The sequence below is a fragment of the Thalassophryne amazonica genome, chromosome 17, assembly GCF_902500255.1.
Source record: "Thalassophryne amazonica chromosome 17, fThaAma1.1, whole genome shotgun sequence".
Classification (NCBI taxonomy): domain Eukaryota; kingdom Metazoa; phylum Chordata; class Actinopteri; order Batrachoidiformes; family Batrachoididae; genus Thalassophryne; species Thalassophryne amazonica.
Genome location: NC_047119.1, coordinates 54,553,233 through 54,565,592, shown reverse-complemented (window position 1 = coordinate 54,565,592; position 12,360 = coordinate 54,553,233). Strand labels below are relative to the sequence as shown.

Below are 12,360 nucleotides of genomic sequence, written 5' to 3'. Positions count from 1 at the left end.
TCCCACGACCACCTGATTGAGAATCTCCACAAACATCTTGTACAAGTTCAACATTAACTTTGATTCAGACTGTGGCCACCAGGAGGCAGTCTCTCTCAAACCTACTGTATATGATAATGGATCATGATGAAATGTGAAATTATAGATTATACCATCCTAAGATGGTACAAGTTTGAAGTTGGGATCCGTGATCCAGATTCTGGTCAGAATTAGCTTTCTTAAAATTAAATTCATCCTTTATGTTTTTTTTTTTTGCAGAGCTGCATCTGGCCTCATATGAGAGCGAAGGACCTGAGAACAACCTGGAAAAAGACAGTCGTCGGTCTCTTAGGTAGGTGTGCACACACCATGTAACCGGCCTGTGTGCTCTACTTTAATATCATAACCACAGCTGTTTGTGTTCTGCTGCAGAACTTCACTCCTGCATCGAGAGAATCGGTCCTAAGAGGAAGACGGTCATCTCTGTGCTCCACGGCGTCAGTGAACAAGCAATTTTAAGGAGGTGTGGACGTGCATTAACGTTCCTGTAGTAAAATCTGGAGTCAACTCCAAACTTTTACACTTATGAATCGCACTGTATAAATCAGAGAACATTCCTTGATGAAGCTGCCAAAGCCTTTATTCCCTCTGCCTTGTGAGTCTGCATGGACTTCTTGAGATTTTTTTTTCATACATAATCCCCAAAAGCAAACGTCTCACTGACCTGTGACTTCAGATGCGCCTTCAGTTGTTGGTGGATGAATTTTGTTTTTGTTTATCCGCATCGTGGTGACGCCTGCGGCCTGCACAGACCAGCAACATACGTGCTTCTTTTCCTCATTTATTCTGGATGAGCTCAGCAAAAAAAAAACAACCCCGAACACTTGACTAATAGTCTGTTTGCTTATAAACGCAGAGCTAAAAAAATGCTCTTTAAAACAGTTCTTTGCTGTATTGTCTTATAAAAAAAAATATTTTTACAACATCCTAATTATTTTTCCTTTTCCTGAAAAAGAAAAAAAAAATCAAAAACTGAGAGCTGTATTCAATCATAAATGGATGTAGCTGTGACTGCGATGAGTTTCTTCTGCTTTTAAGGTTTTGTGTTGCGCGCATATTGGTGAAGCTAATTCTGTAAATTTAATGAATTGTATCAGTGGCTGTTTGTTTTGTATTACAGGATTTGTTGACTCCTTTCTACACAGTATTAAGTCGTATTTTGTACCAGAAGCTAAAATAAATATGTGGCTTTGAGGTGTCACACTGAGCTTGTTGCTGATTGGCTCGCTCTACGTTGTAAAATGTAAGATATATATTTTTTCTTTTTAAACGCATCGCTGGTTCATCTTATGACAAGTGTTTTTGTATGATTGAAGCTAAATGAAATATTTGGTGTATGATCTTAAACATACATGGGGGTGTTGTTCTGACACTTAGCCTAAATTTAGACCAGATAAAGGCTTAACTAAGCCACAGATGGAGCTCAGTTAAACCAGACATCTGATGAAATAACTTCAACAACTTTGCTGATTATTGATCATAAAAATTGACAAATTCCACAAAAGAGAGCATTTTAGGATTACATTTTATTGACTTGGAATTGTGTTCTGCTTTTTTATAAGAACTCTGGCTGTGTTTCCTATACTTTAAATTCATCTGTTGGACTTTTAAACAAACATTAAGTGCATCTGGTTTAAATTGAACCACAGCTACAGTGACCTCTAGTGGGTTATTTATAGAAAATAAATTAACACTAATTGTATTTAAACCACAGTTTCTGAATTATTTTTAAGAACTTGCATTTTTACACAGGTTTTTAAGACTTTGTGTGATAACGGTTTTAAACTGGATTTAGATCTTAATCTACACCTTCTGGATTATGTACTAATATAAGCAACAGGTTGGTCATTCTTAGTGATGTCTCACAGCAGCCTATACTCAATATTCTTGAAATGGAGCAATATCTCCACCTGGTGGACATTTACTGATAATGTGGGTACAATAAAGTTTCACCAAGGGCTATAGTTTTTAACAATTTGTGTGATAACAGGTTTAAACTCTATTTAGGCCTTAATCCACATCTTCTGGATTATTTTTTAAGAATTTAGGTGATAACATGTTTAAACCCCATTTAAAACACAGCTAAGTGACAGAGTGATGTGATCTTCCCACTTTGAGTGTTATTCTTTAAAATCTGTATGTGGATGAATTTAAAGCTACATTGTTTTTTTTGTTTTTTTAAAAAAAGCTCTTTGTTTTGTCTATTTTATAAAATATTTTTCATGTGTACCTTTTTCAACCTTTTTTGTGTATTTGTGACCAGTCATGGTACTTGTATTGAAGATCTTTGTGAAAAGAGGAATATATATATATATTTCTTTTGAATAAACATAACAAAGGGATAGTGGATTTTTCTTTATTTTTAATGGACATGATACACACAAACAGGCCACATTAATTTAAATTAAGACATAAACAGATTCCAATCATTACACCACTCTAGTGGGGCACCTCTGTCTGAAAATACACTTTGCCCACCAGATCCTGATCATGACCTGCACCAAAGCACAAAGCTGAATGTACAGTTGTGGGCTCCTGAACACTCATTTGTCACTGTGATTGTGGCTTTAATCTTATTGGACAGTTTTGATCCTAACCCCAACGTCTTTTTCCTGATGGTGCATCTAAACTCCTGGGGCCTCATGTACAAAGCATGCGTACACCTTTCTCCACGCTAATGTTCAGATGTATCAAAAGTGAAATGACTGGAAATGTGCGGTACTTCATGCAAAAATTCTGGCTGGTGCACACACGTTTCTACAGCTACTGTTCCACTGGTGACACGTAGAGGTGATGCTGGGAACTGTTAATAGTGTGAATATAAGTCATCAGAGTGATGTGCACATCAGAGACACACTTATGAACAATTAACACACCCATGTGTTTGCAATTATATGAGTGGATATAAAAGCACGCACAAAGTGATACATAAAATGGCACTAACAAGGGTTGTGTTAGTGTTGTCAGAGGACCTTGCAAATGGTGCAATCCGACACCACGTGAGCGTGTATTCAGGATACACGAGGATTTACTTGGAAATGACAATACTCGGCTCATAAGCAGATTTCGATTACCAAGGCCACTGTTACTGGAGTTGCATGTAGAACTGCAGACGGCCCAGAGCGCAATAGAGCAAGGTGTCAGGGGTTGACTGTGCCCACACAGGTGCTTACCACGCTGGGCTTCCTGGCAACAGGGGCATTCCAGCAGGAGCTCACCAATTGGTCAGGAGCGTACCATTCAAAATTGAGTCGAGCCATGGCAGCTGTGTGGAACGCAATCATCCGAATGTCATCCAGGTACATTACATAAACTGCAATTTCCAGTGAGAGCGATTTTCCCTAATGTAATCAGAGCTATTGACTGCACACATATTGCTATGAAGGTGCCATCACATGATGAATTTGTTTTTGTTCATAGGAAACATTTTCATTCCATCAATGCTCAAATCATATGTGATGCACAAATGCATTGGGTTGGGAACAGGCTAGAGGCTGACACGGTGTGAGATGGCTGGCTGCATGGGTAAATAGTTTGTGTAATTGTTCTGAATGAAAACCAGCACGAGCATATTTGGACGTGTGCATTCAAAAATGTTTCTTGCTGTTATTAATGTTTTCTTTTTCTTGATGGTGAAACTAGAGCTGCAGATTTTTAACAGGCCCTCGATTGTCTCCCTGTGTTCAGTATTTGTCAATAAACGTGTGCTTAAAGTTGTGATGTCACACACTGTCAGCCGTGGTGCACCTCTTTTTTTTAACTTCCGTGTGTGTGCACTGTTCTGAGGTCATTTTTATTCCGTTTGACAGAGTACCAAATAAACTATGTCTGTGTGTCTCCACTTCATTTCCAGTCATCTGTAGCTCACAGTCGGTATAATTACTTATTATTTGTCTTACTGTTAGCAGGATTCCGTCAAAACAACTTCATGGAATCTGAGCAAATACGCCCCACAGATAGTTAGGGCACTCCACTGAATTTTGGATGTGATCAGGATCTGGATTGGCGAATGTCAGAAGTCTCCGATTGCTTTTGTTTCTTTTCTGCGTTCATGTTGACTGATCTGATGGAGTGGGGATTCCCAGCTCCCAGGGCCTATTTACATTAATTTGCATATTTAAATAGCGGTGTGGAAAGGGAGGAGCTTGGTGCATTTGCATGCGCGCTCAATTCCACGTTGACTGGGATGTACAAACACAAAGTGCTTGGATCCATGCGTACGCACACTTTAATACCTCTGAATTTTTTGTGCTTTTGCCATTTTCTGTGTTTTGGAGTACGCCATGTTGCAGTAGGAAATTCATGCAAGTTTTTGTACATGAGGCCCTTGATCTCTAGCCTCTGCAAAAGATCAGTTCTTGCATAATCCCATCCCCATTCAAACTATTGGCACATGTCCCCCCGTTTTGATATCTGGCTTACTTTAATTATTATTGTTTTACATTATGAAAATAACATTCTTCCAATTATGTCAGAAGCATTGCCTCACAGGGTTACGCCCCCTCTTTCCTGGAAGTTTCTTCCAAAAGTTATAGGATGAAATCGCTCTCTGCACCGAGTTGCCAGATCTGTGGTTTTCTCAAAGAACTGGTGCTGCAGTGGGTTGAATTTTTGTGTTCACTGTTTGATTATTACAATAACACCGTTGGTCTTTTTTTTTTAAAAAAAAGAAAAACTATGTACAGTATGTGATTTGCCACAGGTATATTTTGAGTTCTGGTGGAGCTGACTGACTGGTAAGTCAACCTAGAGTTGACTGACTGGTAAGTCAACCTAGTATGGTTTTCTGCACACCTGGCAACCCTGCAGCATTGTTACTTTTTCTCTCTTTCTCCTGGGGAAGGATCCCTGTGCAATGATTGTGCCCCACCAGAATTTTGGCTCGCCTGCTCCTGCTGACAAAAAACAAACAAACCAAAACCACTTTTCAGTAAATACATTTATTTACAGCACGCGGTGAATTCTAACATTTGTCTGTGTTTGCTCGTCAGTTATCTTTGGTAGGAAAGCTGTGGCAGGTGTTGATCTTCACTCCTCAGTGTCGGCGGCTCTGAACTCTGGTGAAGTTGATACAGCGACCCTGCACAGCAGAAATGGGTCAGAAACAGGTCAGGTGGAGTCAGGATGGTGTTACAACCAAAAACAAACATCTGTCACTCAACAACTGTGTCACAGCTGAAGCCAAAGTTTTTGTTTTGCTCTGTTCATTTCCAGCAGCAAGTTAATGCAACAGCTGAAAACACAGCACTGCTTACATAATAATGAAGCTTTGATTAGAGCACAGCCATCAGGTCAATCAGTGTCATATTCTACAGAGGCCAAAACAACGTTCAGCTGAATCTGTGCTGATGTTTGACTTCGCCTCGTCTGTCTATATGGATTGCATTTTTGTAGTGCGTTTCCATCTGTATCAGAAGCTCAAAGTGCTTTACAATGATGCCTCACATTCACACAGATACACACACACACACACACCGATATTAGAGTGCTGTCATGCAAGGCACTCACTACCCACCGGGAGGAACTAGTGGATTAAGGACCTTGCTCAAGGGTCTGTAGTGATTGTCCGGTCAGACTGGGGTTTGAACAGATGACCCTCTGGTCTGAAGCCCAACGCTTAACCGCTAGACCATCATTTCTTTGGATTTTTATATCTTCAAAATCCCAAGAGCACTTTCAATCAAATTTGGTAGATGAATTCAGTGGATTGTCCTCTTGCAGTACAGGTCATGTCAAGGTCAGAGGTCAAGCCAGAGGTCATTATCTAGCCTCTGGTGATAAAATGCAACAAGCAATTGCAATCCAATTTTTTGGACACATTCAGTGGGTTGTCCTCTAGCAATGCAGGTCATGTCAAGGTCAAAGGTCAAACCAGGGATCATTATCTAGTGTCAGGTTACATATTCAAAACACAACGAGGAAGTGCAAGTAATTTTTGTGGACAAACTCAGTCTGTTCTCCTCTTGCAACACAGGTCAAGATCAAATCAAAAGTACAACCATGACCATTTCAAAGGAACTAGATGTGATTATGAAATGCAGTTTTTTGTACAGACATCTGCTTTGTTTGGTGGTGGGGGAGGGGGGGATAGCAAATGTATGAGACCTTTGATGTCAGTGATACCATGTGATGACATCAAGCGATGTTGAAAAATTATGTGGTGGCAGCGAGGCGCTGCAGTGGTCGGGGCACTTTCTTTTCTTATGGTTAAATAATAATATGCAGAATAAATTTTGATCCTACATTGTCCTTTGTCCTCCACATTAGAAATATTACAAGGACTGCTTTCTTCCACCTGCGAAATATAGCAAAGATTCGTCGCATCCTGTTTATGGCTGATGCTGGGACCGTGATCCATGCGTTTATCTCTTCTAGATTGGACTACTGCAATGTTCTATTTTCTGGTTTACCACAGTCCAGCATTAGGGCTCTCCAATTGGTTCAAAATGCTGTAGCCAGACTTTTGACAGGAAACAAAATGTTCGACCGTATTACACCCATTTTGGCATCCCTTCAGGGGCTTCCTGTCCCAGTGAGATCAGATTTTAAGGTTCTGCTACTAGTCTATAAAACTGTTCACGGACTGGCACCTCTCTACTTAGCTGACCTAATTAAACCTTACGTACCGTCCCGGGCTTTGCATTATCAAGGTGCAGGACTACTTTGTGTCCCTAGGGTGAATAAGAAGTCTGCAGGTCGCAGAGGTTTCTCTTATCGTGCCCCTGTTCTGTGAAATGATCTCCCTGTGTCAATAAAACAGTCAGATTCTGTGGAGACTTTCAAGTCCAGACTTAAGACGCACTTATTTTCTCTTTCGTATGTCTAGCATACTAGCATAGTATAGTTCTACGCTTTTTACTCTTTTAATTCATTTTATTATGAAATTAAACTTTACCTAAATTTTGGGTCTTTTAGTGAAGCTTAGGGCTAGTGGCCGGCAATCACATAAGTATTTCCTGTTTTTCTTGTTGTTTAATGCTGACAAATTATACTGTATTTCTTGTCTTTCTGATGCCTGATTTTTTTTTTCTCTCTGTTTAAGGTGCAGCTCCATCCAGAGATGGGGGTTGTATTTGTGCTGGTGACCCTCCTGTCCTGTGCACCAACAGCATTTCCTGTATATTCGTTTTGTGAATTGTTCTGTAATTTGTGTCTGTAGCATGGCCCAAGCAGAGGGTCACCCCTTTGAGTCTGGTCTGCTTGAGGTTTCTTCTTCAGAGGGAGTTTTTCCTTACCACTGCTGCTCTAGGGGTTAGTAAGATTTGACCTTACTTGTGTGAAATGCCTTGAGGCAACTCTGTTGTGAGTTGGCGCTATATAAATGAAAATAAATTAAAAATGGAAAAAATAAGACATTGTAGAATCTGATATTTTATGCATGAATCATGTCCTTTTACACTCAAGGGTGGGTCCACTTTTGAACTTGACACCACTGAAAAAAACTAATTTCTTGCTTCAGTCCAGCTGGACAAACTTATCGTATTATAAATCATAAGATTATTTATTGACGAGCAGACGCGTAAAAGAAAAACAAACAGTCAAACCGTAAAGATTCAACATCAAGCGATTCAGATTTGAACTGCTTTGCGGAAGAAACACGGCAGAAAGTTCGCACCTTGTCCTGTGGCGTCGGCCTCATAATCGCCACTCTGTCGTACTGCCTTCTCAGTAACGCCACCAAAGCATCAAAACGTCCCTGAAAGTCAGCGCCATCAAATTAGCTTCAGCAATCAAAACATAAAGCATACATTTACTCAGGCCTGAATGCCTTCATCATCCTTTAATGAAATAAAATAAACTGCCTGGAGCTCAGTGTTCTTTATGACACGTTCATGTGGGCGGAGTCTCACCTTAATGGGAGTGTACCATTTAGACTGAGGTGGGGGGCTGTACACTGGGGGAGGTCTTGGTGGCGGTCGGCATATGATGGGCTCCTCCGCTCCCTCGGGCATGGTGACCACAGCATTTTTGGCCTTCTCCAGTCGTGACCCCTCCTCTGTGGAGCCCTTCTGACCCCAGCGCACCTGCAGGTCACAGGTACGAAATACACCAAATTCAACAAAAAGTAAGTTTGTTCTTTCAAATGATTGGAAAAACGAACTGTAAAGAAAATTTGCACGCAGAGTGCGTGACATGTTTTAACAAGTCAAACAAATTCTTCATTTGTGATTCAATGACATCATTAGATACGGGTCTATGTGCGCTCCAAAAATGAACCACACACAACCCTTCCAACATCTTTACTCTATATTGGCTCCAAACTGTTTGAAATAAACAGTTATGACCTTGAGTATGACTTTTCAATGTTACTTAAGGTCAAATGAGCTGTAAACAACAGAAAGGTGATCACATGACTTCATTCTGTATTTCAGTAACCACAGATCAATCTTTAACCAGTTCCTAGAAACAGCGAGTTTTAATATCGCCAATATGAAGTCACTGGCCCAAAGTGCTGACTTTGGTTTTTAAATGATTTTTCTCTAAATCAGATTAATTTGTCCTTGACCGACCTTCAGCTCTGTGGAGGACCACATGCAAAACTGAAACAGTTATAAAAAAAAAACCCATTAATTAATAGCTCATTAAATGTAATAACTTATTTCTCATTTCAATTTACATGTTTAAAAAACATTATTTACCTATGAATTGATTAATATATTTAGAAATTAAGGGTTTATTGTTGTGTTTGTAAATTCCTTTTGAATTGAAAATATTTGATGGAGTAATATTTGATTTTATATATTTTGTACCCATGAAAATGTCAAATAATGACTAAATAAATGTCTATTTATTTATAGATTAACACAGTCATTTTACAAATACATTTATTAATGCCTTTTTGTACAAGAACTTAATAATTAATTAAAAGTTTTCTGACTACTTTTGTAACACTTGTGGTTCTCAATACAATGAAGTTTGGTACAAATTGAAAAAAGTTATGTTTTCATACACACACACACACACACACAGTATGAAATGATACCCCAAAACATATCATAAAAGGGGTTCAGAAGCTGGAATTATTTTCTGTGATTATTCAGTATTTTTATTTACCTCCATGCGTTTGATTCCTCCAGGGCCCCTCCCTCCGTAATATGAAGCGTCCACTGTCGGCCACCTGTGCTTCGGTAAAGGTTCTTCTTCTGGCTCCTTAAAAACAGTTACGGCTAATTAAATTATAGCAAATGTTATTTTTGTGCATTTTCAATTAGTCTTTGTTCTATCAAAGCAATACAGTGCAATACCACTAATGACCCACTAGATGGTGACACTGTAAAATCTTCAGTAGGATTTTATTTATTTATTTGGTAGAAATGTAAAGTTTACTTATTACCGAAATTATTGTATGATATAGCTATTTTAATTTCTGTATAAGTGTTAACTGATCACCGCCTTCATGGTTTATTAATTTTTAGATTACTTTAAATATACATTTTTGTCCCTGCAAGGAATTTTTTTCTTGGGCAAATGACAAAAACAAAACAAAAAAACAAAACACAATACATACAAAATGTAGAATAAATAATACAAGAATAAAATGAGCAGAAAAATTACAAATGCCTAAAAACGTAAGAATGTGAAAAGACAAACAAACAAAGAAAAAAAACACCTTCCTAAACTGCACCAGCTGTCATCACAAAATTCCAATTCTGTAGCTCCACTAACTCTCTACAAGCTGACAGCTGGTTAAAACCAAAGAGGATAAACAAAATGTGAGTTTTTTTCAGCGTTCACTCACAATCACAGGAGGTGGAGGCGGCGGCCGAGACGGCGGCGGATCTCTGATCACCTGAAATGACAATCAGTTTTACAACCATCAGTCTGTCAAAACATGAGGAGCATCAACAACAGAAACACACCGCGCTGTAAGAGTTTCCTGCAATTCCAGCAAATTCTTTTGACAATTTTCATAACTTTTGGATTAAATCTGTGACTGTTTTCATGAATCAGCTCAAAGTTATTCCTCATTGGTTGCACATGGACACTCTTTGTAATTCATGCTTTCATTCAGTAAGCTTTGAAATTTGGTATAATGGGCCTTTCAGATTGAACTCATTGGACAACGCCTCCCAACGCGCCAGTTGCATCACGTCGGATGCAGCGGGGGGTGGGGGTGGTTGTGGTTGAGATTCCATAGTGAAGCGGGTGAGAGTCTACAGTTTCTCATGGATAGGGCGCCGGTCCTTTGCAGGTCACTTCACCAGCCAAGGCTGGTACACATTTACAGCTGGGCTGTCTGGGATGATTCAGATGATGTTTGTTGATATGAAGTATGATTGGGGATGAAATGCAGTTATCTGACTACTCTATAGTACACTGCCTAGTTAGAACATCCACAAGGCCTGAATATAAAAACTGACCACAGTGCAGCAGAGAGGCCAGAACCACCAGAGGAACCCCAGAGCCAGTAAGACCAGCAGGGCCAGCAGCAGCCACCAGACCCAGGTCCCATCCGACTGACACACAGATACACAAAAATTAGCTACACACATTAAATCAAAATCAAATCAAATCAATTTTATTTATATAGCGCCAAATCACAACAAACAGTTGCCCCAAGGCCCTTTATATTGTAAGGCAAAAGCCATACAATAATTACAGAAAAACCCCAACGGTCAAACAACCCCTATGAGCAAGCACTTGGTGACAGTGGGAAGGAAAACTCCCTTTTAACGGGAAGAAACCCCCAGCAGAACCAGTCTCAGGGAGGGGCAGTCTTCTGCTGGGACTGGTTGGGGCTGAGGGGAGAGAATCAGGAAAAAGACATGCTGTGGAAGAGAGCAGAGATCAATCACCAATGATTAAAAGCAGAGTGGTGCATACAGAGCAAAAAGGTGAATAAAAAGAAACACTGGGTGCATCATGGGAAACCCCCCAGCAGTCTAAGTCTATAGCAGCATAACTAAGGGATGGTTCAGGGTCACCTGATCCAGCCCTAACTATAAGCTTTTTCAAAAAGGAAAGTTTTAAGCTTAATCTTAAAAGTAGAGAGGGCTCCCTGATCCGAATTGGGAGCTGGTTCCACAGGAGAGGAGCCTGAAAGCTGAAGGCTCTGCCTCTCATTCTACTCTTACAAACCCTAGGAACTACAAGTAAGCCTGCAGTCTGAGAGCGAAGCGCTCTATTGGGGTGATATGGTACTAAAAGGTCCCTAAGATAAGATGGGACCTGATTATTCAAAACCTTATAAGTAAGAAGAAGAATTTTAAATTCTACTCTGGAATTAACAGGGAGCCAATGAAGAGAGGCCAATATGGGTGAAATATGCTCTCTCCTTCTAGTCCCTGTCAGTACTCTAGCTGCAGCATTTTGAATTAACTGAAGGCTTTTCAGGGAACTTTTAGGACAACTTGATAATAATGAATTACAGTAGTCCAGCCTAGAAGAAAGAAATGCATGAATTAGTTTTTCAGCATCACTCTGAGACAAGACCTTTCTAATTTTAGAGATACGAGAAAAAAAAAAAAACCTCTGTGTTGGAAACCATTCAGAAGATTCAGATGGCTTTCGATGGCTTTCAGTCGAGTGAGTATCCGAGAAATTGTGTAACAGCTGGACATGCCCCAACATGTCCTGTGACACTTCCAAGACGGAGGTGTTTTTTTTGCTGCGCGTCCTGAGCTGCTTCGTGCCGACACGCGAAATCCTCCGCACGTCTTTCATTACAAAATCTCCTGTAACAGTGGAATGTGCCGCAAAAGTGCTATGTCCAGCTCTGTTGCCATTTCTGTGGTAGTCACACGATGTCCCGGATCAACACAGCATTCAGTTTAGAAATGATCTGGTCGATCCAGCCTGTCGAATGGCCACTCGGCACGCCGCGCACCCTCCGCCGCTGTGGGCCGTCTTTAAAAAGGTTTTAACAGTCCATAATCCGCGTGACGCCAACAGAATCTTCACCGATATCCAACTGAATCTATCGAATGGTTTCCAACTGCCTGTCTCTAACAGTTTCTGAAAAAAATTTCATTGAGCAAAGCAAGTTCTCAGACAAAAGAAATCTGACGGGAGGGGTAGACCAGTGCTCACTCAAAGCCTGCCCACAGGCGAATGACGCAACTGACAGGCGTGGAAAAACTCACGCATGCGCACGAAGGTTCAAGCTTGGCTGATGTAATCACACGTGATTCAAATCCATATAGTTTTTGAAAAAAATAAAAAGGTACGATACTTTTTGGACAGACCTCGTATTACGCAAATGCAAAAAAGCAGTCCTACATATTTGCTTAATATGCGCATTGAAGGACATATCCTGATCAAAAATGACTCCAACATTTCTCACAGTATTACTAGAGGTTAGGGTAATGCCATCCAGAATAA

General features: G+C 40.1%; 2 protein-coding genes across 4 annotated transcripts in view; one reads left to right on the top strand and one right to left on the bottom strand.

The window, feature by feature from the left end:
* Positions 1 to 2,210, top strand: part of LOC117529530 (ras-GEF domain-containing family member 1B-B-like) — a 48,375-nt gene extending 46,165 nt beyond the window's left edge. For both annotated transcript variants that reach the window (XM_034192335.1, XM_034192337.1), the window contains exons 14-15: positions 259 to 331; positions 412 to 2,210. In XM_034192335.1, coding sequence (XP_034048226.1) covers positions 259 to 331; positions 412 to 445 — 107 coding nt within the window. In that variant the 3' untranslated portion in view covers positions 446 to 2,210. The remainder of the gene's footprint in view (positions 1 to 258; positions 332 to 411) is intronic.
* Positions 2,211 to 4,960: 2,750 nt separating this feature from the next.
* Positions 4,961 to 12,360, bottom strand: part of LOC117529714 (anthrax toxin receptor 2-like) — a 41,404-nt gene continuing 34,004 nt past the window's right edge. Inside the window, exons 12-17 of one of the 2 annotated variants that reach the window (XM_034192565.1) lie at positions 10,401 to 10,496; positions 9,779 to 9,829; positions 9,094 to 9,189; positions 7,890 to 8,063; positions 7,655 to 7,735; positions 4,961 to 5,125 (exon numbers count right to left, since the gene is read on the bottom strand). In XM_034192565.1, the coding sequence (XP_034048456.1) occupies positions 5,075 to 5,125; positions 7,655 to 7,735; positions 7,890 to 8,063; positions 9,094 to 9,189; positions 9,779 to 9,829; positions 10,401 to 10,496 (549 nt within the window). In that variant the 3' untranslated portion in view covers positions 4,961 to 5,074. The remainder of the gene's footprint in view (positions 5,126 to 7,654; positions 7,736 to 7,889; positions 8,064 to 9,093; positions 9,190 to 9,778; positions 9,830 to 10,400; positions 10,497 to 12,360) is intronic. The other variant, XM_034192566.1, reaches the window with a different exon arrangement.